Raw genomic sequence first — 27,087 nt, 5'->3', positions numbered from 1 at the left:
TAGTATAAGACATGTTAACTATACCTCTGTATTTAAGTTACAGGATGCCAAGGGGTAGTTTGAATCAGTTTGAAGAGAGACTTTGTATCCTATTTTAGGGAGAGGGTTAGCATGTTTGTTTTACAGGGGATGGTTGTATATGTTAGGCATTAGCATGACTTTACTTTGTCTCCATAGGAATTAACTATGATTTAAAGAAATGTGTATGCATGCCAAGTTGACAAGGGTTGGACTGTAGTGTCTCTGCAGTGTGTTAGCTTGATTAGAATGAACTATGCTTCCCAGAATTTCCTTCTTTGTACTGCTTCACCTTGCCCTGTATCCTCTTTGGTTTCTCTTACCCCTGGGCCAGGGATGTGTTTAGCTCCATGATGGCGGGTGCTAGCATCTCCTGAAGGACACTCATTTAATCCATGTTGGAGGCAGTGAGACCTAAAATGAGCCCATCCTTGTGGGTTATAGCTTGTGCTCTTGGGTGTCAGCTTGTCCTTACCCCTCACACTTTACATCCATCATCCTCTCTCAACTGCTTTCCCTGTGGACTTCATACTACAATACATCATCATATACAAAGAGTGCTTAACCAGCTCCCATAATTGCATAAGGTGAAATCCCTTTAACAGACTCCTTTATGTATATAAATACCTCCTAGTGGTCCCGTTTCTCTGATTGAACCATGAATGGTATTTTAGACTGGGTTTCATAGAAAATAATATCTAAATCTAACTGGGAAAATAAGTTTAGGCCATCAGCTGGTGATATACCACTGCAAAAAATAAATCTAAATCTGTGTTTATGCTAATGAAGGACTTTGTTGTTTTGTTGCTTACTATTTTGCATTAGTTTCTTTGGTCATTGAATGGTTACTCTGTTCATGAGGCAAGCAAATGGCCCAGCTATAATTCAGTTCAATAGAAGTGAATTATTACCTAGTGGATTTTTAAAAGACCTTTATGGTTCAAAATATACTTTTTATATTTTGAAATTACATATAACATAGGTACTCTTATTTCCACTTTATATATAAGAAAAAAGAATCAGAGAGGTAAATGCTTTATTCAAGTTCACATTGTCAGTAAATTATAAAACCACGTCTTAAAACCAATTGCTGCCATTCTAAAGGTAATATAATAGATGCTCAGCATGGGCAAAGATTATTTTTAGGAAGTATGGGCCTTGACTTCAAGGAACTCGCAAACTGATGGAAGGATAGGCACTTAAACAACTATGCAAAATACAAGTTAGACTATGATGAATACTAGCATTAAGTTCCATGTCAGTCTTATTTACCTTTGCAGCACCAGCCTTAGGGCAGTGCCTAGCAGACATTAGGCACTCAGTATATATTGATAGGTAAATAAAGGAGTGAATAAGTATACTTTATAATTCAGGTTTATACGTGGAATCACAGAAGTTAAAACAATTGATTCTGATTGGAAGGATAAGAGAAGTGATGTGAGATGAACCTGAAAATAGAGGACAATTTCAAAATAAAAAAGTGACTTTTAAATGTGACCAGGGACCTGGAGTCTGGGCAGTGCCAATATTCTCTTGTAACTGGAATAATGAGAGAAGATAAGTCTGGGGAGAGGCTAAGGCCAGATTGGGAGGGATCTTAACTGACTGTCTCAAGAAGTTTGATTTTTTTTTTAACAAGTGGTAAGTGAGTATAACTGAGGAATAAGCTCTTCATACTATGCCTCTCCCTCTCCTACAATATTTTATTTTGATTTTATAGCTCTAATCAGTTCCTTGTAAGCTTTGTGAATGCTTGGTTTTTCCTTTCAAGACAGATATAAAGATGAACATCAAAACAACCAAACTTACGAGCCTTTTGGCATTGTGGTGATTATAATGAAAATTTGAAATTTTGTCTTTCTTTGTGGATATTCAAATTTTAGGAAACCTTAATTTAATATATTCTTCATATTTTACTATAGAAATAAAATATATTTTGCTACATTAATAAAAATAGAATATTTAAAAATTTTAAAATTAAAATATGTTATCCAAAACAAATGAAAGAAAGATTGAGAAATCTTCTTAAGTCTTCTTTGGCTCTAATTCAGTTAAACAACATGTTTCATGGCAGGCACTTTACTCTATCAATAATATGCCTAACACTGTCATATACAAAGGGAGATAAGAAAGTGCTGCATTGGACTATATATGGAGAATTTTTTTTTTAATTTTAATATAAGGGACTTTGAGCTTTTTCTCCTTCTTGCTCACTATGCAGCAGTTCAGTAAGAAGTGGCTACTCCCTCCTACCAAGTACAAACCGTTGCTTTTGGGAGGAAGAGAGAGAAGGGTAGAGGAGTTAGTAGAAGAGAGAAAGTTTTTAGAAAAGTTAGGGCTTCTAATTACTTGAACTATTTCAAAACAAGATTAAATTTTTCTGTTTCAAAATGTTTTGTTTTGTTTATGGTTTCCTTTGCTGTGCAAAAGCATTTAAGTTTAGGTCTCATTTGTTTATTTTTGTTTTTATTTCCATTTCTCTAGGAGGTGGGTCAAAAAGGATCTTACTGTGATTTATGTCATAGAGTGTTCTGCCTATGTTTTCCTCTAAGAGTTTTATAGTGTCTAGCCTTACATTTAGGTCTTTAATCAATTTTGAGTTTATTTTTGTGTATGGTATTAGGGAGTGTTCTAATTTCATCTTTTAACATGTAGCTGTCCAGTTTTCCCAGAACCACTTATTGAAGAGGCTGTCTTTTCTCCATTGTATATCCTTGCCTCCTTTATCAAAGATAAGGTGACCATATGTGCATGGGTTTATCTCTGGGCTTTCTATCCTGTTCCATTGATCTATATTTCTGTTTTTGTGCCAGTACCATACTGTCTTGATTACTGTAGCTTTGTAGTACAGTCTGAAGTCAGGGAGCCTGCTCCTCCAGCTCCATTTTTCTTTTTCAAGATTGCTTTGGCTATTTGGGGTTTTTTGTGTTTCCATACAAATTGTGAAATTTTTTGTTCTAGTTCTGTGAAAAATGCCATTGGTAGTTTGATAGGGATTGCATTGAATCTGTAGATTGCTTTGGGTAGTATAGTCATTTTCACAATGTTGCTTCTTCCAATCCAAGAACATGGTATATCTCTCCATCTGTTTGTGTCATCTTTAATTTCTTTCATCAGTGTCTTATAGTTTTCTGCATACAGGTATTTTTTCTCCTTGGGTAGGTTTATTCCTAGGTATTTTATTCTTTTTGTTGCAGTGGTAAATGGGAGTGTTTCCTTAATTTCTCTTTCAGATTTTTCATCATTAGTGTATAGGAATGCCAGAGATTTCTGTGCATTAATTTTGTATCCTGCTACTTTACCAAATTCATTGATTAGCTCTAGTAGTTTTCTGGTAGCATCTTTAGGATTCTCTATGTATAGTATCATGTCATCTGCAAACAGTGACAGTTTTACTTCTTTTCCAATTGGATTCCTTTTATTTCTTTTTCTTCTCTGATTGCTGTGGCTAAAACTTCCAAAAGACAACCCTCAGAATGGGAGAAAATATTTGCAAATGAAGCAACTGACAAAGGATTAATCTCCAAAAATATACAAGCAGTTCATGCAGCTCAATATCAGAAAAACAAACAACCCAATCTAGAAATGGGCAGAAGACCTAAATAGACATTTCTCCAAAGAAGATATACAGATTGCCAACAAACACATGAAAGGATGCTCAACATCACTAATCATTAGAGAAATGCAAATCAAAACTACAATGAGGTATTGCCTCACACGGGTCAGAATGGCCACCATCAAAAAATCTACAAACAATAAATGCTGAAGAGGGTGTGGAGAAAAGGGAACCCTCCTACACTGTTGGTGGGAATGTAAATTGATACAGCCACTATGGAGAACAGTATGGAGGTTCCTTTAAAAACTAAAAATAGAACTACCGTATGACCCAGCAATCCCACTACTGGGCATATACCCCAAGAAAACCATAAATCAGAAAGAGTCATGTACCACAATGTTCACTGCAGCACTATTTACGATAGCCAGGACATGGAAGCAACCTAAGTGTCCATCAACAGATGAATGAATAAAGAAGATGTGGCACATATATACAATGGAATATTACTCAGCCATAAAAAGAAATGAAATTGAGTTATTTATAGTGAGGTGGATGGACCTAGAATCTGTCATACAGAATGAAATAAGTCAGAAAGAGAAAAACAAATACCGTATGCTAACACATATATATGGAATCTGAAAAAAAGAAATGGTTCTGAAGAACCTAAGAGCAGGACAGGAATAAAGACACAGACGTAGAGAATGGACTTAAGGACACGGGGAGGGGGAAGGGTAAGCTGGGACGAAGTTAGAGAGTGGCATTGATATATATACACTACCAAATGTAAAACTGATAGCTAGTGGGAAGCATCCGCATAGCACAGGGAGATCAGCTCGGTGATTTGTGACCACATAGAGGGGTGGGATAAGGAGGGTAGGAGGAAGATGCAAGAGGGAGGGGATATGGGGATATAGGTATACGTATAGCTGATTCACTTTGTTATACAGCAGAAACTAACACAATAATGTAAAGCAATTATACTCCAATAAAGATGTTTAAAAAAAAAAGGTTTGTTTAAGCCTTTTTTTAAAAACAAATTATGAATAGTTTTTAAATATAGGAAAATTAAAACAAAAATAGGCATGGGGGATAGTCAGTAGCGTAAAACTGAAGTTGTGTATATATTATGCTTTTAGTCCTAAGGCCAAAAGATAATTGAAGGCCTATTTAATTAACACAATATCAAAAGAATTAAATAGTATGAGTCATAGTGTTTATTCAGTATATGGTGTTAGGACAACAACAGGAAGCTTGCTGGAAAAAATTTAAGTTGGATCTATACATCACATCCTGGTATGCCAGTATACATTCCAAATGGATCAAAGATTTACAAGTAAAGAAAATGAAACCTAAAACACTACAGTTAAGTCCTGGGAGAATTAGTTTATAACCTCATCAGTGGAGTGGGGATACAAAATTTAGAAGCCATAAAAGAATTTGGTTACATAAAAATGCAAAATTTCTATATAGTAAAAATTACCATAAGCAAAGTCAGAAAACAAATGACAGTTCATATCATACTCTTATTCTAATTTTTCTAATATAGAGAGTTCCTACAAGTTGATTTTTTAAAAATAGCTAAATGGTAGGGTAAGACTAGATAGTTCACTTAGAAAATACAGATGCCTCTTAATTTGATGAACAAATCTTCAACTTCATTTATTTAAGAGAAATGGACATTAAAATTACCATGTCAGACTGTTTTGTACCTTTTAGTATGGGGGAAAAAAAGGAAATTTGTACTATTTTAACAAGGATGTAGGGAATAAGTACTCCTATTCACTCCTGGGAAGGGTATAAATTAGCACAACTTTTGCTGTGTTTTTTAAACTTTTTTGACTGACCCAGAGCAAGTTCTTTTTATGTTATAACCCAGTTTACTCACACATGTAGAACTGAAACAAGTTTCAAAAAAAGAATACTTACCATATTCCATATGATGTTCTGATATTTTCTGTTTTTCTCTTTTCTATCTCTTTCTTGTTTTGTCTTCTAATGCTGATTGTAAGCCACTAAATATATTTCTCTAGGTTGCTAGGGGAGAAAACTACAGTTTGGAAAACAGTGCTCCGTTGAATATATGTTGGCAATGTTTTGTATCCTCCTGGTGCCCCACCTCATATCCTTTGACCCATGTATGTACTCCAACCATTGCTGCAGCATCCAGCTGCACACAGATGTAATCTGACAGCACTTTCCCTCAGCCACATCACACGTATTTCTCACTTTCTGTCCTGAGGCTTCACTGCTGTTCTACCCAGGGTACCTACAGCTCTTCAAACCTGGAAGTGAAAGGGAATTAATATCCCAGGGGACAAACCTTGACCAATGGGAGATTGGTCAGTGATTAACCAGTGATTAAATGTTTCCCTGATCTATCCCTTGGGTGAATAATTCAAATTGTATTCTCTGTGGCTCTTCAGAGGGCCCCCAACAAGATTGATCCCCAGTTGCTTACAATAGCAAATGCTATATCATTGTTTCTCAAACTTAAATGTATACACACAACACTCCAGGACTGGGTATTCCCTGGTGGTGGTCCAGTGGTTAGGACTCAGTGCTTCCACTGCAGGGGGCACAGGGTTCAATCCCCGGTTGGGGAACTAAGATCCCGCATGCCGTGTGGTATGGCAAAAACAAAAAACACTTCAGGATCTTGGTTGAATGTAGGTTCTAATTCAGTAAATCAGAGGCGGAGCCTGAGATTCTACACTTCTAACAAGCTCTAGGTAATGGTAGCTGCGGATCACACTTTGAGTAGCAAGGAGCTGGAAAACATACCCTTCCACTGGCTTTCCCTCCTTCCCTGTTTCACTCTTGGGTCATCTTGGGATCACTTGCGTACAAGCCTATTTCTCAGGCTCAGTTATTAGGCAGAACCCAGGATAAGACAAGTAGTATTGACCCAGCAATTTTATTTCTAGGAATTTATCCTATAGATATATTCACATATGTGTGAAATAATGTTATCTACAAGGTCATTCATTACAACACTGTAATAACAAAAACTGGAAAGAAATAAACATCTACAAGTAGAGGACTGGTTGTATGACTTCTGATATATCCATATTATGGGCTATTCCATAGCTATTAAAACAATAATAAGGCTCTTTATATTGTGATAAGAAAAATATTCAAGGTATATGCTAAGTATAAAAGGTAAAGTACAGAGTACTGTGCATATTAATGCCTCCATTTGAGTAAAATAAGGGAAAAAATACTTTTTTTGTTTGTATATGCATAAAATAACTCTGGAAAAATACAGAAAATAAATAATATTGATTGGGACAAGGGAAAATAGGTGGCCAGGGACAGGAAGGAGTGGGTGACTTTTCTTAGTAATGCCTTTTATATAGTTTTGAAATTTGAACCATGTGTTAACTATTGAATTTAAAATTTTATGTGTTTTTATATACGGAATCTAAAAGAAAAAATTTTTAATGGTTCTGAAGAACCTAGGGGCAGGACAGGAATAAAGACGCAGACATAAAGAATGGACTTGAGGACACGGGGAGGGGGAAGGGTAAGCTGGGATGAAGTGAGAGAGTGGCATGGACATATATACACTACCAAATGTAAAATAGCTAGTGGGAAGCAGCCGCATAGCACAGGGACATCAGCTCCCTGCTTTGTGTCCACCTAGAAGGGTGGGATAGGGAGGGTGGGAGGGAGACACAAGGAGAAGATATGGGAATATATGTATACGTATAGCTGATTCACTTTGTTATACAGCAGAAACTAACACACCATTGTAAAGCAATTATACTCCAATAAAGATGTTAAAAAAATAAAATAAAATTTTATGTGTTTGATCTAGAAGTATATTACATTTTCTTCCTTCTTTGAACCTTAAGCTACTCTTAACATTTAAAGTTATCATATATTCAGATCAGTATGGAATTAAGATCACATACCATCTGTTATCATTATGTCCACGTTTTAGTTTTCCAATAGATTTCAAGCTAAATTATGACAGCTATACATCTGTATTTTTTAAAAGATATTGCTTGTAAGCTGGCCATTTGCTGTTTGAGGAGAGACAGGTTGATTGGCAATTCTACTGAGTTATTGCTTTTATGATTTTCTTCCTGAGCTTAAATAAAGTTAATAATACCAAAAAAAAAAAAAGATATTGCTGTCAGAGCACATAACATTATGTTTATAGTAAGCACTTTGTAGATACCTGCCAAGATATTTGAATACTCTACATTTGTCACTAATACCAGAACAATGCCTATTAGTAGAGCAAATTGGGTTTATTGCCTAAAACTCTTAGTAACTGCACAGTTACTCAGGAAGTTACCAGAGGAGGAAAGGATAATGGTAAATTATAGTAAAAATGTAAAAAAACTTTTTAAAGACTCAAATTATAGCAAAGTATGATTTTTTTACTCAAATAAATAAAGCAGGGGAAGTATAGAATACTTTTCAGAAGAATTCTTGGTAAATGGGTAAAATTTTTAAAGTTTTGATGTTCAAGGATTAAACTTAATTTAGCTTATGAATTCACTTACAAACTCTCAGTCTCTGTTGATGCTCAGAGATCAACAGATGTGTCTACTGTGACTCAGTTCTGTACTAGGACCTGTGGTTGCAACGGTGAGCCAAAACAGACATGGTTTCACATGCAGTAAACATACAGCCTAGTGAGAGAGATGGGTATTAATCAAGTAGTTATTTCATGATTGAATAATTACAAATGAAGTAAGTGCTCTAAAGAGAAGGGACAGGCTCTCTGATGGCATGTGTAAAAGGAATCTGAAGTAGGTATAGAGATCAGGGAAGACTCTGCTTGAGGATCAAGCACTGTCATTTCCAGATTTACTAGTTATTTATTGCTGTGTAACAAACCACCCCAAAACTAAGTTGCTTTAAACTAAAATTTATTCTCTGTGGATTTACTGGGTGATTCTTCTGCTTATCTTGCCTGAGCTCAGTCCTGCAGCTGCTTTCAGCTGGTGGCTAAGTTGGAGGCTGGGCCTCCCACTCCCTGTGTACTTTCTTACCAGGCTTCTTCATGGCTTCATGGTCCCAGAACCAAGAGGGTAAAGATAGAGGCTGCAAGGCTACTTGAGGCCTATGCTCTGAAACTTGCACAATACCACTGCTTGTGCAAGCAAGTGAACAGGCCAGTTTAGATTCAAGGGATGAGGAAATAGAGTCCACCTCTTGATGAATTGAGCTACACAGAATTTGTGGCCATTTTTTTCAATCTACTACAATCGATCAGATAACTATTTATTCAATAAATCATTATTTCCTAAGGATCGTTTTAAGAGTTAGAAATCAAACATGAATAAAATATAGTAATTTTAAGTTGCCATTTTTTCCTTTTCCTTAGAGCACATGGTATTTGTGAATTGTCATTTCATTTTTATTTATTTATTTATTTATTTATTTTTTTGTGGTACGTGGGCCTCTCACTGTTGTGGCCTCTCCTGTTGCGGAGCACAGGCTCCGGATGCGCAGGCTCAGCGGCCATGGCTCACGGGCCTACCCGCTCCGCGGCATGTGGGATCTTCCCGGACCGGGGCACGAACCCGTGTCCCCTGCATCAGCAGGCGGACTCTCAACCACTGCGCCACCAGGGAAGCCCTGTCATTTCATTTTTTATAGAGATCAGTATTCGTGAACATTTTTTCCTATGGTATAAAAATGAATCATTATTAAATAAATAATATAATATAAAAAGAAGAGTCTTACCTAATTAGAAAGGAAGAAAAAGTCACTGGGGATTATAAGTCAATTTTAGCCTTTCTAAATTTGTAATAACATGTATTTTATAGTCAGAAAAGAATTAAGGCTATGTCAGTGTAGCCATGCAGTTATGAATGATATCTATAAGCACAAAAATTAATTCAGTAGTGAAAAATCTCAGGGAAGTCAAGCTTTTCTTTGTAGTTATAACTTTGCTCTCATGTTTGTTTTAGCTGTCTTTTAAAGGTGATTTGTTTCCAGCTCAAAGTTTGCCCTTTGGGATAATTTTGAATGAATTAATAAATATGTAAAGCTAATGACAAAGATATTAGCTACCTGGAATTTTGGTTTTTGCAGGCAGTGTCACAAGAAAACAAAAGTATTTAATTTGCTTGGAAAGTTATTTTTATGAGCAGTAATCTAACTTTTTTCCCCAATATTTTCAAAATTATAAGAATGATAAGAATGCTGCTTTTCTTCTGATGGAAAGTGACAGGCTAATCATCAGTTTACCCAGAGTGAAGTGGACAGAAGCAGCACTGACCATGGCATCTCAGCTTCAAGAAGAATGTATTGCATTTATTATAGAAAACTTCTCCAAGATCATTCAAAGTGAAAATTTTGCTCTCCTCTTACAGGTACTGCATCTAAAATTATATCCTATATTTAGTCCCATCTTTGTGTTCTGATTATAATTATGTAAGTTTTCAAATTCAGGTTGCCTTTGATTAAATTAGTATGACTTAAATAAATTCCATAGCAGATGGCATGTTTGCATAGCATTTAGGGCAGTGATGGACAGGATTTTTGTCTCATAAGATAATGAAGGGAGGAGGGGACAGGTTGAGTGCCCTGGCAAGGCACAGTGTAACTCTGGCAACTCCAGCCCTCAATCGGCATAAGCCATATTTTAGAAATTGAAGTCATAAAGATATTGTTTTGGTCAGTAATACAATTATGGTTCATGCAAAATTCTCTGTCTTACTGGGACCCACTTTCTCTAAATTTAGTTACTTAATAAAGAACTTTTATAACTTATTTCTAGGCTCTGTTTTAGGACTATTTTGGCTATTAAGAACTGTGTGTGTGTGCCGATATTTTTAACAGAGGAAAGGGATTAGTATAATATTTATTATTATAATGATAATAATTATTATTATTAACAGAGGAAATAAGATTTCTGATTGACTTCATATAGCCAGTTATGATGAATGGTCTGCTGTTATGCCAGACTTTCACATTTCTTACACATTTACATATATTCCTATTAAATATCAATTTCTGTGTTCTATAGTCACAAGCAATGAGTAGCACATCTGATCTGCTGGACAAAATTTTAAAAGCAATTGAAGAAAACATTACCACGGAGAATAGTTGCTCTCTTCTTACAGCTCTGGACACGTTACTGAACTCTGACAGTACAAAGGAAATGGTATTTGATGTAATAAAATTAATTAAAATGATAGAATAAACTGTTTTAAGATTTTTAAATATATACACATTTTAAATGTTGCATGGTTCATTGAAACTAAGTGTTTGATACCTGGAGGTTGGTTACAGTCTCTACTTCTGTGTATATTTGGAATTTTTCATAATACAAAATTTTAAAAATTTCATTTACCTCCAAATACACTTATTATAAAAGTTTAGAATTTGGAAGTTTGGCTGGCTAATTCTAAACATAGTTTGGTATTTAGCAATATTAATTGGTACAGCATAAGTTTAGTATTTCTCCCCAGTCACTACATTAAATTTCCTAAATATAAAACTTAAAGAATTTTAAAGAATGTTTTACAGTTTTAATCATCAGTGTCTTTTAATTTTATAATATGTTCTTAATTTTTGTCTTAAGAAAAAAATCATTTAAAATTGGATTGAGAAAAAGCAAAATTAAAATATATCTTATTTTTAAATGCAATTAATCAATGGTAATTAATAAGCTAATTGCAAATTATTGACATTTTTTATTTGTTCAACAAGAATGACAAAAAATTTCATCATATTTATTATTACTGCATAGAGTATTTGACCTTGTAATGTCATAGCTGATTTGAAAAGGCTGTGGAAGGTTTTTACGTAAAGGCCATTGGTGGTTTAGAACAGTGTTTGGTTAAAAGGATAATGCTGAAAGGATAAGGTTCATGTTCACTATAAAATTCTGTTGTTAAAGAGCAAGGCTTCATAAATAACTTGTACCCGACGATCTTAAAAATCTAAGTGATGACATCATTGATCTAGCTTAGGAGTAAGTAGATTCGGAAGGGAATAATGACTGGTTGCTATGACAATGTGGCTCTGACCAGCTGCTGATTTGTTGCTTGAACACAGGGTTTTACGTGCAAGATCCAGGCTCTGCGTGATAAGCTGTGGATCTTCCTGGTTCAGTCTTTCTATGCTGTTCGTCACACAGAAAGCTGGAAGCTGATGAGCACAGATGATCAACAGAAAATCCAAGCAGGTATATTAGCCTTGAGATTTTTTATTCTTATAATTGTGACAAGAGATATTTTAAAGGGATTCTAATAAGTGATAGGATTAACGTTTGTTTGCTTCTGTTTGCTTGCTAATTGAAACTGGTGCTGGTATGTTTAGGCAGTTTTAATAAATCATGCTTTTTTTCTGTCCTTAGAAAATGAAACTCATTTTCTTATATATACATATATAATTCTACTTTATCTTAGCAACTTTATATTCTAGCCAAATTTGCTTAAAAGCATTCTTTTAGATAGATTTAGAAGTATAGGAAAATGTAACCCATATAGAATAGATTACCAAACATACTTTCTCTCCCTTTTAAAATATATTTTTCCATAAAGCTTTCCCATCTTTTGCATAAGATACTCTTTCTTGTGGTTTTGCCTAGATTAGATGGCTTTATTCCATGATCGATTGGTTCAGTGATACGATGTGTGCTATTGCGGAGTGTCCCTCAGGAGCCGCACAGTGCTCTTTGACATTTAATAGGTACCATTTGAAATATTAGCATTAAACAAAAGATTTATACTGCTCAGAATGTGTGTTTGTTTCAAAAATGTTAAAATAAAAAATTGAGGGTGTGGAACTAAAAATGGCTTCATCACTATTTTTGGGTTAAAGCAGGTACCTTAGGAAAAATATTGACAGATTCAGTAAGTATACTTTTAAAAACATTTTAAATTGAGACTATATTTTATGAAGCAATATTTCTGCCCTATAAAACATGGAGACCATATGTGATATAATATATTCTTGATAGTACATGGATATGTTAAATTCTTTAATGATTTAATCAAAATATGATTTGCTCTGTCTTGCATTAAAAGCATAACACGATAGTGTAGCCAGATGTGATCTCAAGAGCACTTTTCAAAGAAATTCCAACAAAATAATAAAACAACAAAATCCATGAAACAACAAAAGTCATGAGAAGGTCTTTAGAAATTGGAATTTTTTTCCTTGTGACTATTTCTGTACTGATTTTTAGATGACAGTTCATCTGTACTATACAGTGTAAAAAACTAAGATCAGCATTCCATGAGTAGGTGTCATTCAACTCTCTTCTGATTGGGAGTAAAGTTTGCTCTTCTCCATTTTTAGAGGATATCATAGTTAAGTTGGGTCCCGAACAATGTTCTTTATCTTAATTCTTCAAAGTGCTAATTTAAAATACATGTAGGGGCTTCCCAGGTGGCACAGTGGTTGAGAGTCCGCCTGCCGATGCAGGGGACATGGGTTCGTGCCCCGGTCCGGGAGGATCAATCCCACATGCCGCGGAGCGGCTGGGCCCGTGAGCCACGGCCACTGGGCCTGCGCGTCCGGAGCCTGTGCTCCGCAGCGGGAGAGGCCACAACAGTGAGAGGCCTGCGTACCGCAAAAAATAAATAAATTAATTAAATAAAATACATGTAAATACATACATATATATACACATATCTAAAACAAAATATTATTGGTAATCCAACTAATTGTCAAAAAGAACTTTTCAATCTATTACATTCTATCTGTGTAAAAATAATTTTTAAAATCTTAAATATGTTGAATTATAATGAGTCCTGACTTATGCATAATTATTGCATTGGGAAATCCCAGATAAAGGAGTAATTCTAGGTTGTCTTTGTTATAACATTTCTTACGTTCTAGTTTGAGTTACTGATCTTTGGGAGAAATCTTGTATTAATTTCCACCTGTATATTTTTTTGCAGTCATTTGCTAACCACGAACCAATCCTTGTAATGCTATTTCTAGGATCCTGCTTTGTCTTATAACATAGTTCCTATAGAATAGAAATAGTAGAAGGTGCATGGTAGGGTTACAGATAATTTGATGTATTTTTCATCAGCTGTTTTAATAAAAATAAAATAAATTTTGGAAAATATATGTATATATTTCTTCAAAATATATTTTAAAGCTACATAACCTTCAAAGGGAACAAATACATCAGCTAAACTATATTTATGGCTCTCATACCATTATTCCTATATATTTCCCTGACGTCATTTAAATTCTTATTTGAAGAACATAAACCGAGTTCCCCAATAATTCCCATATAAACCTAATCTATAAAATGAATATTTTATGTAATTCTAAAAAGAATGATATAGGTTTAAGGATTGTCTCTTGTTTTATTTTCAACAAAACCTTACCTTTTTTCTCTTTACTCCTTCCTCAGGACATACCTGCAAAATCAGAAAAATTTTAAGAGTATTTTAATATTTTTTAGGATAGAAATTTTCTCCCATTGAATAGTTTATAAAATATTACATCTCCGGGCTTCCCTGGTGGCGCAGTGGTTGAGAGTCCGCCTGCCGATGCAGGGGACACGGGTTCGTGCCCCGGTCCGGGAAGATCCCACATGCCGCGGAGTGGCTGGGCCCGTGAGCCATGGCCGCTGAGCCTGTGCATCCGGAGCCTGTACTCCGCAATGGGAGAGGCCACAACAGTGAGAGGCCCGCGTACCGAAAAAAAAAAAAAAAATTACATCTCCAAATATCTCAATATTACATTTCAAAAACTCTGTAATTTTTTGAAATTTGGAAAACTAGCTAAAAAGGTTATCTCTAAAATTTCAAGCTTGAGAAAATTCTAAGTTTTTATAAATGTATAAATCTTCTCTGTGAGACTGTACATTTCTAATTCATTAATTTTAATAACATAAAATCCATAGGGACAAGAAAATAAGATTCAAAATGAAGTTCTTTAAGAAAAATTCTAAAATAGGGAATTATTTATGTGTACTAGATTGGTTTCAACTTTTTAAAAGTTATTTCCATCAAAATGTAATCTTTTTCTGCTAATATACTATTTTCCCTCTACTTCTATGGTAATAATAGTGCTTCCTGTAAAATTAGATTGCTTTTTTTTTTCCTACAGCTGCATTTGACAAAGGTGATGACCGAAGACTTGGCAAAAAGCCTATATTCAGCAGCTCTCAGGTAAACTTTTACAATTTTACAGGCCCAGATGAAACAAGATAACAAGTAATTTAAATTTTATCATTTTATATTTCAGAATAATTTTTAAAAATCTATTCTTTCATTAACTAAAGCTGTTTCTGGATGGAAATAATTTTGAGTCTCGTTTTTAATCAAGTGAACATTTTGTAAATTTTTAAATGATATGCATTTTTTATATCCAGCTGGTATGGGAAGTGAAATATTGTCTACCATTTTTATTTCCTTGAAAACCTTTTTGGCAACTAGCATGTTGGAACTATTCCAGATCAGAAATTGTCTAGAATTCTAGATCTAGTTCCATGTCTGTTTTTCTAATTAACCTACTTTTTACAAAAGAAGATTTTAGTTGTCCCAGTTTTCTCTATACTAAGATTTTAATCCACATAATAGATTTTTGGTGTGAAAAAGACAGTTAATACCAAGAGTACAGTTGTGTTCACTTTAAAATTTACTTGGTGTACTTATATGAGTTAACTAAAAATAGTCAAACTCTTAAAAACTAAGTAGAGTGGTGGCTGCCAGGGGCTGGGGAGATAAGGAGAAGGGGAATAATTGTTCAATGGGGATAGAGTTTCAGTTTTGCAAGATGAGACCGTTCTAGATATCTGTTGCACAACAAGGCGCATATAGTCAACCTGACTGTACTGCCCACTTAAAAATGGTTAAGATGGTAAATTTTATGTTATTTTTTAGTGCGCACACACACACACACACACACACAACACACACGTTACTTGGTATATTCATTATAACATGAAATACATTTTTCTTCCCCTAAAATGTTATTAATGATAATTAGAGTTCCAATCTAGCTAACTTAAAAATGGTCACTTAATACATTTGAAGCATAAAATTATACTAACCTAGGCACACATTACAGTGATATGGAGACATACACTGAGAGTTCCAGTTTGGAATGCAAAGAATATATTGCCCTTGCAAGAGTGGAATTGGGAATCTTCCTTATCAGCCAGTAGATAGGAACTCACACAACTCCAAGCCACAACCAAGAGCTCTGATGGCTTGAGGCAGAGGTCAAGCTCTAAATGTCTTGGGTGAGAAACTGTGAGACGCTGGAGCTTTTTGCTAGTAAACCTCCTAGGACTATTTCCCTAAGTGTGTTCCATAATATACTAGCTTCATCATATGTTCTACCTAAGAACATCTAGCGTCAACTAAGGTTGAGAATTGCTACACACCATAGCTCCTCTTAGACACTAACGATGCACATCAGCACCTAAAAGCTCTGAGAAACACTACAGTAAAGAACACTTTTGAATTTTGTTTTCCCCAAGATTTCCTCAAATTTTATAACCATGGAACACCACTAGACTCCCTCTTGACCCCTTTTAAGCATGTTGTACAGTTCCACAGAACATATGTTAGCAAATGGCACCTTAGAACACTTTTTCTATGTACTATGTTCCCTTTCACCCTATGTGTTTGTGTGTGTATGTGTGTGTGTGTGTGTGTGTGTTTTAAGGCCACCATGATTTAGCCTACCTGCCTTTCTTTCCCCTGTTCTATCTACTAACTGCTATCAACCAGGCTTTTCCTCCTTCCTTGCCTTACAGCAAAACAAAATCTCATTTCCCTTCCTCAGTTCCTGACTTTCAGGTTGTCCAAGGGTTTATACTGTTAACCACAATGGGAAGGAAACAGGCTAATATGTTTTCCTTAGAAAGGCAGCATTGTACTGAAATGGGTGCTGGACATAAAATCGTAAGAGTTCAGATCTTGACTTTATTATCTTTGTCATCTGTGAGTCTTAGTTTGCTTATCTGTAGAATGGAGTAATAAAACCTAGCCGGGATTATTGTGAAAATTAAGTGAGATAATTTATGTGCAATTGTCTAGTATGTAGTAAGTCCTCAATAACTGTGGTATGAATAAGTGTGTCTTCCAAAATGAGATGAGATCTTTTAGAGGTGGGAGAAAGTTGATGAGATAAAATAGAAACGTTTAAGAAGAGTGCTGGTACCAAAATACTTAAGACTAAAATTATACGATGTCTGGGATTTGCTTCAAAATAAAATGGTGGTAGTTATATATGAAACAGAATTGGCCAAGAGGTGATAGTTGTTAAAGCTGGGTAGTAGGTATGTGGGGATTCATGATACTGTTCTGTCTTCTTTGATTATGTTTAAATTTTTCTATAATAAAAAGTAAAACAAAATAATACCAACAAAAAGGAATAGTACTAGACCTGAAAGTGTGTCCAAGAGGAATGCTTTATTTTATTTTTTATTTTTGGCTGCGTTGGGTCTTTGTTGCTGCGCACAGGCTTTCTCTAGTTGCGGTGAGCGGGGCTACTGTTTGTTGTGGTGTGCGGGCTTCTCATTGCATTGGCTTCTCTTGTTGCAGAGCATGGGCTCTAGGTGCGCACGCTTCAGTAGTTGCAACACATGGGCTCAGTAGTTGTGGCTAGTGGGCTCTAGGGCTCACGGGCTTCAGTAGTTGTGGCTTGTGGGCTCTAGAGCACAGGCTCAGTAGCTGTGGTACACAGGCTTAGTTGCTCCACCCCATGTGGGATCTTACCGGACCAGGGATCAAACCCATGTCCCCTATATTAGCAGGCAGATTCTTAACCACTGTGCCACCAGGGAAGTCCCAAGAGGAGGGCTTTAGAGTGTTACTCTTTTTTCTTTATCTTTGTCAATAGCATGTGGTGACCATTCCCAACTGGTCAGTTGTATATAAGAAACATACATAAACTTTGTAGATGTAAGTCATAGATTGCCTAAAAATGCATATACGTTGAATCCTCACCATGGTATACTATGTTAATGTGAAATTTCTAAAGGGGTAGAGCACCCCATATACTACATAGATCTCACCCATAGCATGATGCTTTAAAGTAGATAGATTCAAGGATAGAGTGAATTAAGAAGGATTAGTTTTAAGGGTGGGAAGAGGTCTAACATCAGAGTCTTCCTGGTTTTAGGTATTAAAAATAGAGAAATGGTTTTTTTGTTTGCCTGTTTGTTTTTGCGGTATGTGGGCCTCTCACTGTTGTGGCCTCTCCCGTTGCGGAGCACAGGTTCCGGACGCGCAGGCTCAGCGGCCATGGCTCACGGGCCCAGCCGCTCCACGGCATGTGGGATCTTCCCGGACCAGGGCACGAACCCGTGTCCCCTGCATCGGCAGGTGGACTCTCAACCACTGCGCCACCAGGGAAGCCGAGAAATGTTATTTTTTTTGAGCTAAGATTTGATCTAGCCTATTTGAACTTTATAAGTATTACAGAGAATCCTAGTACACAGCACTGAATGGGACCAGTCTCCACCCCTAGACATGAGTAATCTGAGGCCCAGAGATATTAGTAATGATTTCTTAAATATCCTATCTTCTATTCTTCAGTTAAAAGCAAAGCTAGAACAAGAATCTAATGATTCCTTTATTATTATACCTTGCTTTTGCTAAACTTAACTAGGTTATTTATTATGTATATACATATGTATGTGTGAATATAGACACACACATATTTATGTTATTTTTATCTTAGACAAATTTTAATTGTAATTAGAAGCTTTCATATTTAGAAATAACTAGACCTTGAACTGTATATCAATATGTGCTCAGATTTGATAGCCATCATCACATGTTCTTGAGTACCCAGTATGTGATGGGCATGGTGCTAAGGGATACAAAGATGAAGACAACACAGACGCTGTCTCATACAGCTTCCAAAAGGGAGTATTTATATAACAAATGGCAATATATTCTTAAAAATTTATTCTGTAATTCCTACCAGTTTTTAAAATTTTGTTATTCCCTTCCATACAACGTTGTTCTAAGCAAAATTATAAAGTAGGTGCATTGTCTTTAGTGCCCTTCTACTTTCCCCTTTTTATCTATTTCACCTGTTTTTAGGACCCCTTTTCCTTTCTCCAGACAACCAGTACTGTATTACTATGTTGTGGTTTGTTTTTTTTTTTCTCAAAAACCAAACTTTTCAGGGACTTCCCTGGTGGTCCAGTGGTTAACACTCCGTGCTTCCAATGTAGGGGGCATGGGGTCGATCCCTGGTCAGGGAATAAGATCTCACGTGCCATGCTGCACAGCCAAAAAAATAAAAAAAGAAAACTTTTCAGGTGTAATGTGTTCTTTCCCAGGGGCTTCCCCCTCCCCACCCCCCCCACCCCCGCCCTTGCTTCCAGAGGATTAAATATTTAGTGATAAAATTTCTGGAATTTGGGATAGGACTGAAGAGAGAATTTTTGGTGAAAATCATTAACATACAGATGATTACCTGCTTAAAGCAGTAAATCCTGAGCTCAAGTCCTAGTTCAATCCCTTATCAGCATGTGGCCTTGGGTTACATACCTGCTTTAATCCCCAGTTTCTTGTTGAAGAAATGGAGATAACAACAGGAGCTGTCTCATAGAATTGTTGTGAGGATTAAGTGAGATGATACATGAAAAGCATCTGAGCACAGAACCTGGGAGTGGGCCCTCGAAAAATGTTGGATATTGCTATCATTCACCCAAGGCATCCTGACACCATTAAGTATTCATCTCTACCATAACTTCATAAAGTTAAATAGTATGCCTCTTAAAGTAGAATTTCCTGTTAATTTTGTATGTTTTATTTCAGATTTGATTAAGGTAATGTGATCAAAGACACATTCAAATGACCCCAGATCATTCAAGTTTTAAGTGGCCCTAAATCATAATCTGAATTTTGCTGCTTTTTCCTCTTTGAAAAACTGGCTATTGAAACATAAAGTATTATGTCCAAGACTTCAGTCAAGTTACAGAGTATTTTTTTTCTTCTTTGTAGCAAAGGAGACAAGTTTCTGACCCTGGTGCTATAAAAAACAAATCTTGGAGAGAAAGTAACAAGAAAGAGTATTGGAGTTGTCCCTCTACGAATCAAAAGATGAAATCTGATGGATTAGGAGCGTCTGGACATTCATCAAGTACTAATAGAAATTCTATAAATAAAACTTTGAAGCATGATGATTTAAAGGAAAAGGATGGTACAAAAACCGCATCCAAGAGTACAAAAGAATTAAAAACTGTGGGAAAAAATGTTTCTGGAAAGCCCAAACCTATAATAAAGCCCAAAACAGAAAACGGTGATAATGCAAAGTCAGCAAACATGTCACCTAGACAAGTTGTGGAAAGATCAGCAGCAGCAGCAGCAAATGGACAGAAAAATTCAGTAAATGGAAAAGGAGTGAGAAATCAGGAAGGTCAAATTACAGGTGCCAGACCCAAGGTACTCACTGGGAACTTAAACGTGCATGCCAAAGCAAAGCCTTTGAAGAAAGTGACAGGCAAAGATTCTCCATGCCTCAGGATTTCAGGGCCCTCCAGCAGATCTACAAATTCAAGTATGGAATTACTGACTTCCACTGACTGTCTGGATGAACCAAAAGAAAATGGGTCAATAAAAGAGAAGCCTTCTGGTCATAAATTTTCCCTTTGTGACTCTCCAGGACAGACTGTGAAAAACAGTGTAGAAAGTATCAAAACTTCCACTATAGGTGGGTTTTAACACTCTAATTTTTAATAGCTATTGAGGAGCTTTTTAGGAACAGTTAAAGTTCCTAGAAAAAAATGAACCTATGTTTCGACTTTTATTTAGTTTCAAATGCAAAGAGATTTTAGTAACATATATTCATGCAAACTGAGAAAAAACAGTTTTTCTCACCGTAACGTTTAATTTTGTATATAGTGTATGACCAGTGAATTTATACATACTTATTACATATTTATTCCTCAATCTCATGGCTCACTCTTCTTAATTTATAGCAGTAAAATCTCGACCTGTTTCAAAAGTTACCAATGGAACTTCCAATAAAAAAAGCATTCATGAACAAGAAACTAATATAAATAACAGGTAAGCATTCATTGTTTTACCTAGACATTAGCTTTCTCTGGAAGTTAATTATATACTAACTTCTAGCTAAATATTGTTAAAATATCTTTCCTTTGTTAGAAAATTTAGTATATTTACATAATGATATTTAAAAACTTTTCTTATTTATTATGTAAAATGACGATTGATACAAAATTGTAGAAGAATAATTTATACTGTGGTACCTTATTATGCATTGCTTTACCATAGTTGATCGACAGTTTTATAAACTTAAACACTTCAGAACCTATGGTTTTTTCTATTTTCAGAAAAGAGATATATTTTTTATTTCTTTGAGAAAAAATACTTTTTTTGTTTTTTTTTAATTGAAGTATAGTTGATTTACAGTATTGTGAAAAATATATTTCATGTATGGGTCTTTTAAAAAAGTATGTTTTGGAATCTCAGTGTAATACTGAACGCAAATAATTTTTCTTAGTGTGCTAAAGAAGGTCACCAGCAAAGGATACAGTGATCCAGTACCACAGGCAATTTTAAAGAAAAGAGGAAATGGCAATGGACGTGGTACAGCTCAGCAGAGGACAAAGAATGCCACAGTTAATCTTGCTAAAACTCAAGGTAAAGTTGAAATACTCCCAGGTATTACTTCCTTGTTTAAATTGAATAAGCAGAACTCTGATTCTGGAACTTTAGCAACAAATAAGCAAAGTATAACGTGGTTTCACTCATTTTACATTCATTTCATATTTTAGAGATGAGATTTTATTCTTCCACTTTTCAGACAAGTATTTTGGTGTTTTGGGGTGTGAGTTTAGTTTTTATTTTCTTTTGTGAAAAAAATAATTAAGGAAGTCACTAGGTTATCTGCATTTCTGGTCCTTCTGTGTATTATACCTGTGCTTCTTCAAAGTTTCATTGATAAATATAAGAATTCCATCTGCAAAACCAACACTAAAGAGCTCTTTAAAAACTAATGGTACAATCTAGAGAGCTGTAATACGTAGGGAGGAAGAATTTTCCCTCTGGGCTCTGTGCTATGCCTGTTGTTTTTCCATATTCTAATAAAGAGAAGAATACTGATCAGATTGCATAATTTGCTAATATAATAACTGAATTTAAAAATTAATTTGCTTTATGCATTAAGCATTCACCTATGTAAGAGCAGTGTGTAAAATGCTAAAACCAATTTTGAGGTAGGTAATGAATTAATACTGAAAGTAAATTTAAAAGTAAGCCAGAGAAAAGTTATTCATGTTCTAGTGACAGCTAAAAATTAAACATTTAAAAAGATTTGATAATTCTGTTTGACATATTTAAATGCTCAAAATATCATCTCTAGGATTTCAACCATTATAAACAAATGAATTCCCAAAATTAATCCTCTTTCTTTCCAGTTACCAGCTTTAGTTTCAACTGCAGATCTAAGTTGTTAACCCTAATGACCTACAATAATAATGATCTGGCTATGAGAAATAAATTAGCTTTGTTACTGTTTGAGGAAAAAAATTGCAACAATTTCAACATTTCTATTTTGTGTTTTAGCTTGATTCTGCTTTTCAGCTATGTGGAACAGTCTGTTTTTCCCCCTAGAACTTCAAAGGGAAGAAAGACCCTTACTGCTCTTTTGGCATAAGAAAATCAGATTTTTCTACCCCCATATATTTATGCAAATCCAATTCTGGCATAGGATCAATGCTCTTTACTTGAGGAGGAGAGATCCTATTTTAATAATTTTACTTAAGATACTGGAATACTTCCTCTATATTTGTAATAATTTTTTTTTATTTTATCACATCACTAACGCCTAATTTGTAATTGTCCGTTTGATCATTATGTTACCATTTCATTGTTATCTATTTTATTTCTTCTAAAGGGATTTAAAAACAAATATTGAATTTCACTCACAAACTGGAAGGTATATTTTTGAATTTTCTTTACTTAGGATCCCAAGGAGAGTCACCACATTCAGTAAAATCTTCAGGGTCTTCAAGGCAGTCTGATGAAAATGTGACAAAATTGGACCACAGTGTAACTACAGATAAACAAACACCTAAGAGAAAAACTGTCAAGCAAGGACAAACAACATTGCCTAAGATTAGTGCAAAAATAGTAGCAATGCCTAAAAACCTAAATCAATCTAAGAAAGGTGAAACTTTGAATAATAAGGATTCAAAACAGAAAACACTTCCTGGACAGGTTATATTGAAGACTCAGCCTTCTTCTCTGAGACCTTTAAAAAGTGAACCATCTGTTGTCCAAAAAAGTGTGCTTCGTGATGTATGTGATAATAATAACAAAGGCAATGTTTCTGAACAGAAGCCTCATGAACCTCTAATTAATCTCACAGCCGAAATCAGTGATACAGAAGCATGTCAGTCACCATGCATACTTGACCCACAAAAGCCATTAAACAATCAAGAAAAAGAGAAGTTGGTGTTAGAATGCCAAAATATTTCAAATCTAGATAAATTAATAAAACATGAACTGGAATCAAAACAGATTTGTTCAGATAAAAGTGAAACAAATTTTTCTGGTCACAAAAAAACAGATCAGTGCAACACAGTTAAAATACATTGTCATTCTGATGAGAGTGATAATGTAGATCCAGAATTTTATAGCACCACTGCTCTAAAATCCATGATTTCAAATCCAAATGAAAACTCTTTGAACTCTAATCCAGTTTGTGACCTAGATTCAACAAATGTAGAGCAAGTCCATTCAGTGTCAGATAGGGAGAAGCAAGCAGGGAGAAAAGATACAAACAAAAAATTAAACATTAAATGTGTGAAAGATGTTTTACCTTGTGTTCCTGAACAGACAAATGGTACCTTAAATTCTGGTCAAGATGACAGAAAACCTAGAATTCATGTGGAAGAACAGACAGTTCCCCATCAGTTTTCTGATGACTCTGCCATGAATGGAGACAAACATGCTACAGTAGACTCAAATACTTCCTCCAAGTGTTTTTTGGAACAAATACCAGGGAAAAATTCTCCTAAAGACATGGAAACAACAGAAACTCCAGAGAGCCATGAAACTCCAGAAGCTCCATTCATGAGTCACTGGAATTTGAGTACCAGTGTTCTGCATCAGAGAGAGAGTCCTGAATCTGACAGTGGCAGTGCTACAACATCCTCTGATGACATAAAGCCTAGATCTGAAGACTATGATGCTGGAGGGTCTCAGGATGATGATGGGTCAAATGACAGGGGTATTTCTAAATGTGGCACTATGCTGTGCCATGATTTTCTTGGAAGAAGTAGCAGTGACACCAGTACTCCTGAAGAATTAAAAATATATGATAGTAACTTAAGAATTGAAGTGAAAATGAAAAAGCAAAGTAGTAATGATCTTTTCCAAGTTAATTCGACAAGTGATGATGAGATTCCTAGGAAAAGGCCAGAAATTTGGTCTCGATCTACAAGAGTCCACCCTAGGGAAAAAGAAAATATTCCACGAGGCAGTATCCAGTTTGCTCAGGAAGTAGATCAGGTTTCTTCCTCAGCAGATGAAACAGAAGATGAAAGGTCTGAAGCTGAAAATGTTGCAGAAAATTTCTCTACATCTAACCCAGCTCTTCAGCAGTTTCAGGGAATAATTAATTTAGCTTTTGAAGATGCAACTGAAAATGAAAGTCACGAGTTTCGTGCAACTAAAAATTTTAAAAGGTCAGTTTTACTTTCGGTAGATGAATGTGAAGAACTGGGATCTGATGAAGGGGAAGTCCATGCTCCCTTTCAGCCTTCTGTAGATTCGCCTTCACCTTCTGATGTTTTTGATGGTGTTTCTCATGAACATCACGGAAGGGTCTGCTACTCCAGATACTCACAAGGAAGTAAAGGTAGTATTTTAGAATGTAGACAAGAGAAAGCCAATAGTGTATATAAAAACAAAAGCTCTCCCTTGGGTCTTAGTAGCATTGACTCTTCAAGAAAAGATAAACAGAGTGCTTCAGCCACAGAAAAAAAGAGCACAACAGATGTCCTGTCCAGAGGAGGCAGACAGCTTCCTCCAGAAGATAAAAAAGTAAACAGTGGAAGCAATGTGGTTAATGACTTTCAGCCACGCAGCAAACTTTCAGATAGTGATATAAAATCTCAAGAAAGACCATGTCATCTGGAACTTCATCAAAGAGACCCCAATTCTGACATACCAAAGAACAGCTCTACAAAATCTCTGGACTCTTATTGGAGTCAAGTTCTGCCTCCAGAAGGTCAAGTGAAAGAGAGCCATTCTGCAGCTACCAAGAAAGCTAATATTGCTTTATCTGCAGGTAATGTACAGATATAGAAATGCTAAATCCATAAGAAAATGAGTTTATAGAATTTTAAAGTTGTAGGTAGCCCTGAATGTTATATTTTAGTTAGATAGAATAATTACTTAAGCAACAGATTCAAATTTTAAATGAAAACTGAAATTTCTTAATAGAATGAAAATAGCTCGTTACTCTTTATTGTTCACTTAAAATCTTAGTGAAAAATTCATATCTAGTAAAAATTTGGGTGGTTTATTACAGCTAACCTACTAAGAGATTTTACATGAAAGAATAAAGGGAAAAACTTAGTTTGCTATTATTTAGTTATTTATGTCTAATTTAACATAGGAATTATTGACTATTAGAAATTTTATTATACATTGGATATGATTTATGAACTATGCTAATATATATCTAAGAGGGCTGTGCAATAAGTATAGTAATATGTAACTAAAAGCACTGAACTATTTTAACTAGATTAATTATTAAAATTTATATACATTTTACAGAGATTAAGACTTTCAGGATCACTATAATTCTATTCTAAAATTTTCAAGTAAAAAGATAAATTTCCTAAAAGAGATTATATTTAGAAGCAATGATAATATATGAAAAAATCCCAGGCTTATTTCATATGTATAGATGGTTTCCTGTCTAATTGTTTTGTGTGTTTGTCTTCCTTATTATAGTAATTTGAACCATGACCCACATTTAAAATATGCAATAGTGGCTGACTGAGTAGCTAATGTATACCAGAACTAAGAAAAATACTTATCAGTAGTCCCTGTTCAGCAAAATCACAAGAATAGGGAACTCTTTAAAGTTGTACTTTTTTTTGTCCTTGCTTGCATCCTCCTTTGCATGTGCAATATATAAGTCTTTAGATAAAGTAAGTCTTTAGATAAAATGTATTTATTCTCCCTTTGAAACTGACTTACCTTAAAAGTCACCATCAAATAACCGCCTCTTATTTTCTCTTTAAATTTCTATTATAGTGAATTAGATACATGTGCGCGTTCTGTTTATGTTTAAATAATTTCTGTTTTCTGTATCACAAGTTTTCAAATTAAACTGGAGAATTATTGTTAGTTGCCTATGTTGATTTTGCTGCTAAACATTACCTTTGAGTTTTTTTTTTCAAACGTAGAAAAAGAAATGCCTCAGAAATCTTGTCAATTTTGTATAAATGTTATTTTTCCCATTCTCTGTTTTTTTTTGGACAATAACTGTTATATTGTGTTAATATTGTTCTACAGAACTCTGAGGGGTACCAACATGTGCAGTTTTTACATTGTTTAGTATTATGAATTATTTCAGGAGACATAGATGATTGTGACACAGTGGCACAAAACTACATGTATGACCATCGGCCTTCAAAAACCCTCTCTCCAATATATGAAATGGATGTAACAGAAGCATTTGAGCAGAAAATGGAATCAGAAACACATGTTACAGACATGGATTTTGAAGATGAGCAACACTTTGCAAAACAAGATTGGACGCTATTAAAGCAACTGCTCTCTGAAGAGGATTCAAACTTAAATATTACAAATTCTATTCCTGAAGACTTAAATTTAGCACAGTATCTAATCAATCAGACACTACTTTTAGCACGAGACAGCTCAAAACCTCAGGGTAAAGCACATGTTGACACTTTAAACAGATGGAGTGAACTAACATCTCCATTCGATGATTCCTCAGCAAGCATCACCATGGCTAGTTTTTCCTCTGAGGATTGTTCACCCCAAGGGGAATGGACAATTCTGGAACTAGAAACTCAGCATTAAGAGTATTAACACTTTGGAAAATGTTAATCTATGCCACCCCTTTATTTTTTTGATGCTTATATTATATCCAAGTGATAATTGCATTAGCCTATTAGACTATCCTTAATATTGAGGAAGTCTTTCCAATTTACTGAAGTAAACATAGTTTGTTTATTAATATATCACATGTAGAAAAAAGTGTTTTTCTAAAAATCTTGAGCATGTTTTCTATAATTATTAGAGAAATTAGAAGACTTGTAAGGAAACCCTTGCTTTAGTTTTCCTTTCCTAACTGCTCATTCATTTACTTGTTTATCATTCAATAATTTAAAATGTGAATGCACCAGTAGAACAGTCCCTTTACTTTTTGCTCTGCATATGGTAACCATAATTTAACAATAAAAAAACTTATTGTGCTTGTGTCAATTTATGTAGAGTTAATTTGTAACATTCAAACGCAGGTTGGTATGGTTGAGGCTGATAGCTTAATATTAGAAAAAACCTTCGCTTTCCCAACAATTCACGTCCAGGAAATTG

General features: G+C 35.0%; 1 protein-coding gene across 1 annotated transcript in view; it reads left to right on the top strand.

Annotated features, from left to right (window-relative positions):
* BTBD8 (BTB domain containing 8) overlaps window positions 1–26,714 on the top strand; it is a gene marked incomplete at its 5' end in the record, with an annotated part of 91,003 nt that extends 64,289 nt beyond the window's left edge. The window contains 9 exons of the mRNA XM_082668481.1: window positions 9,727–9,909; window positions 10,566–10,703; window positions 11,600–11,729; window positions 14,621–14,682; window positions 19,486–20,194; window positions 20,463–20,550; window positions 21,008–21,147; window positions 22,472–24,802; window positions 26,102–26,714. Coding sequence (XP_082524607.1) covers window positions 9,727–9,909; window positions 10,566–10,703; window positions 11,600–11,729; window positions 14,621–14,682; window positions 19,486–20,194; window positions 20,463–20,550; window positions 21,008–21,147; window positions 22,472–24,802; window positions 26,102–26,571 — 4,251 coding nt within the window. The 3' untranslated portion in view covers window positions 26,572–26,714. The remainder of the gene's footprint in view (window positions 1–9,726; window positions 9,910–10,565; window positions 10,704–11,599; window positions 11,730–14,620; window positions 14,683–19,485; window positions 20,195–20,462; window positions 20,551–21,007; window positions 21,148–22,471; window positions 24,803–26,101) is intronic.
* Window positions 26,715–27,087: the final 373 nt, after the last annotated feature.

The sequence above is a fragment of the Grampus griseus genome (assembly GCF_964374135.1).
Source record: "Grampus griseus genome assembly, chromosome: 1".
NCBI classification, from domain to species: Eukaryota; Metazoa; Chordata; class Mammalia; order Artiodactyla; family Delphinidae; genus Grampus; species Grampus griseus.
Note: the sequence above shows the minus strand (reverse complement) of the source record. Positions and strands in the feature narration are given on the sequence as shown.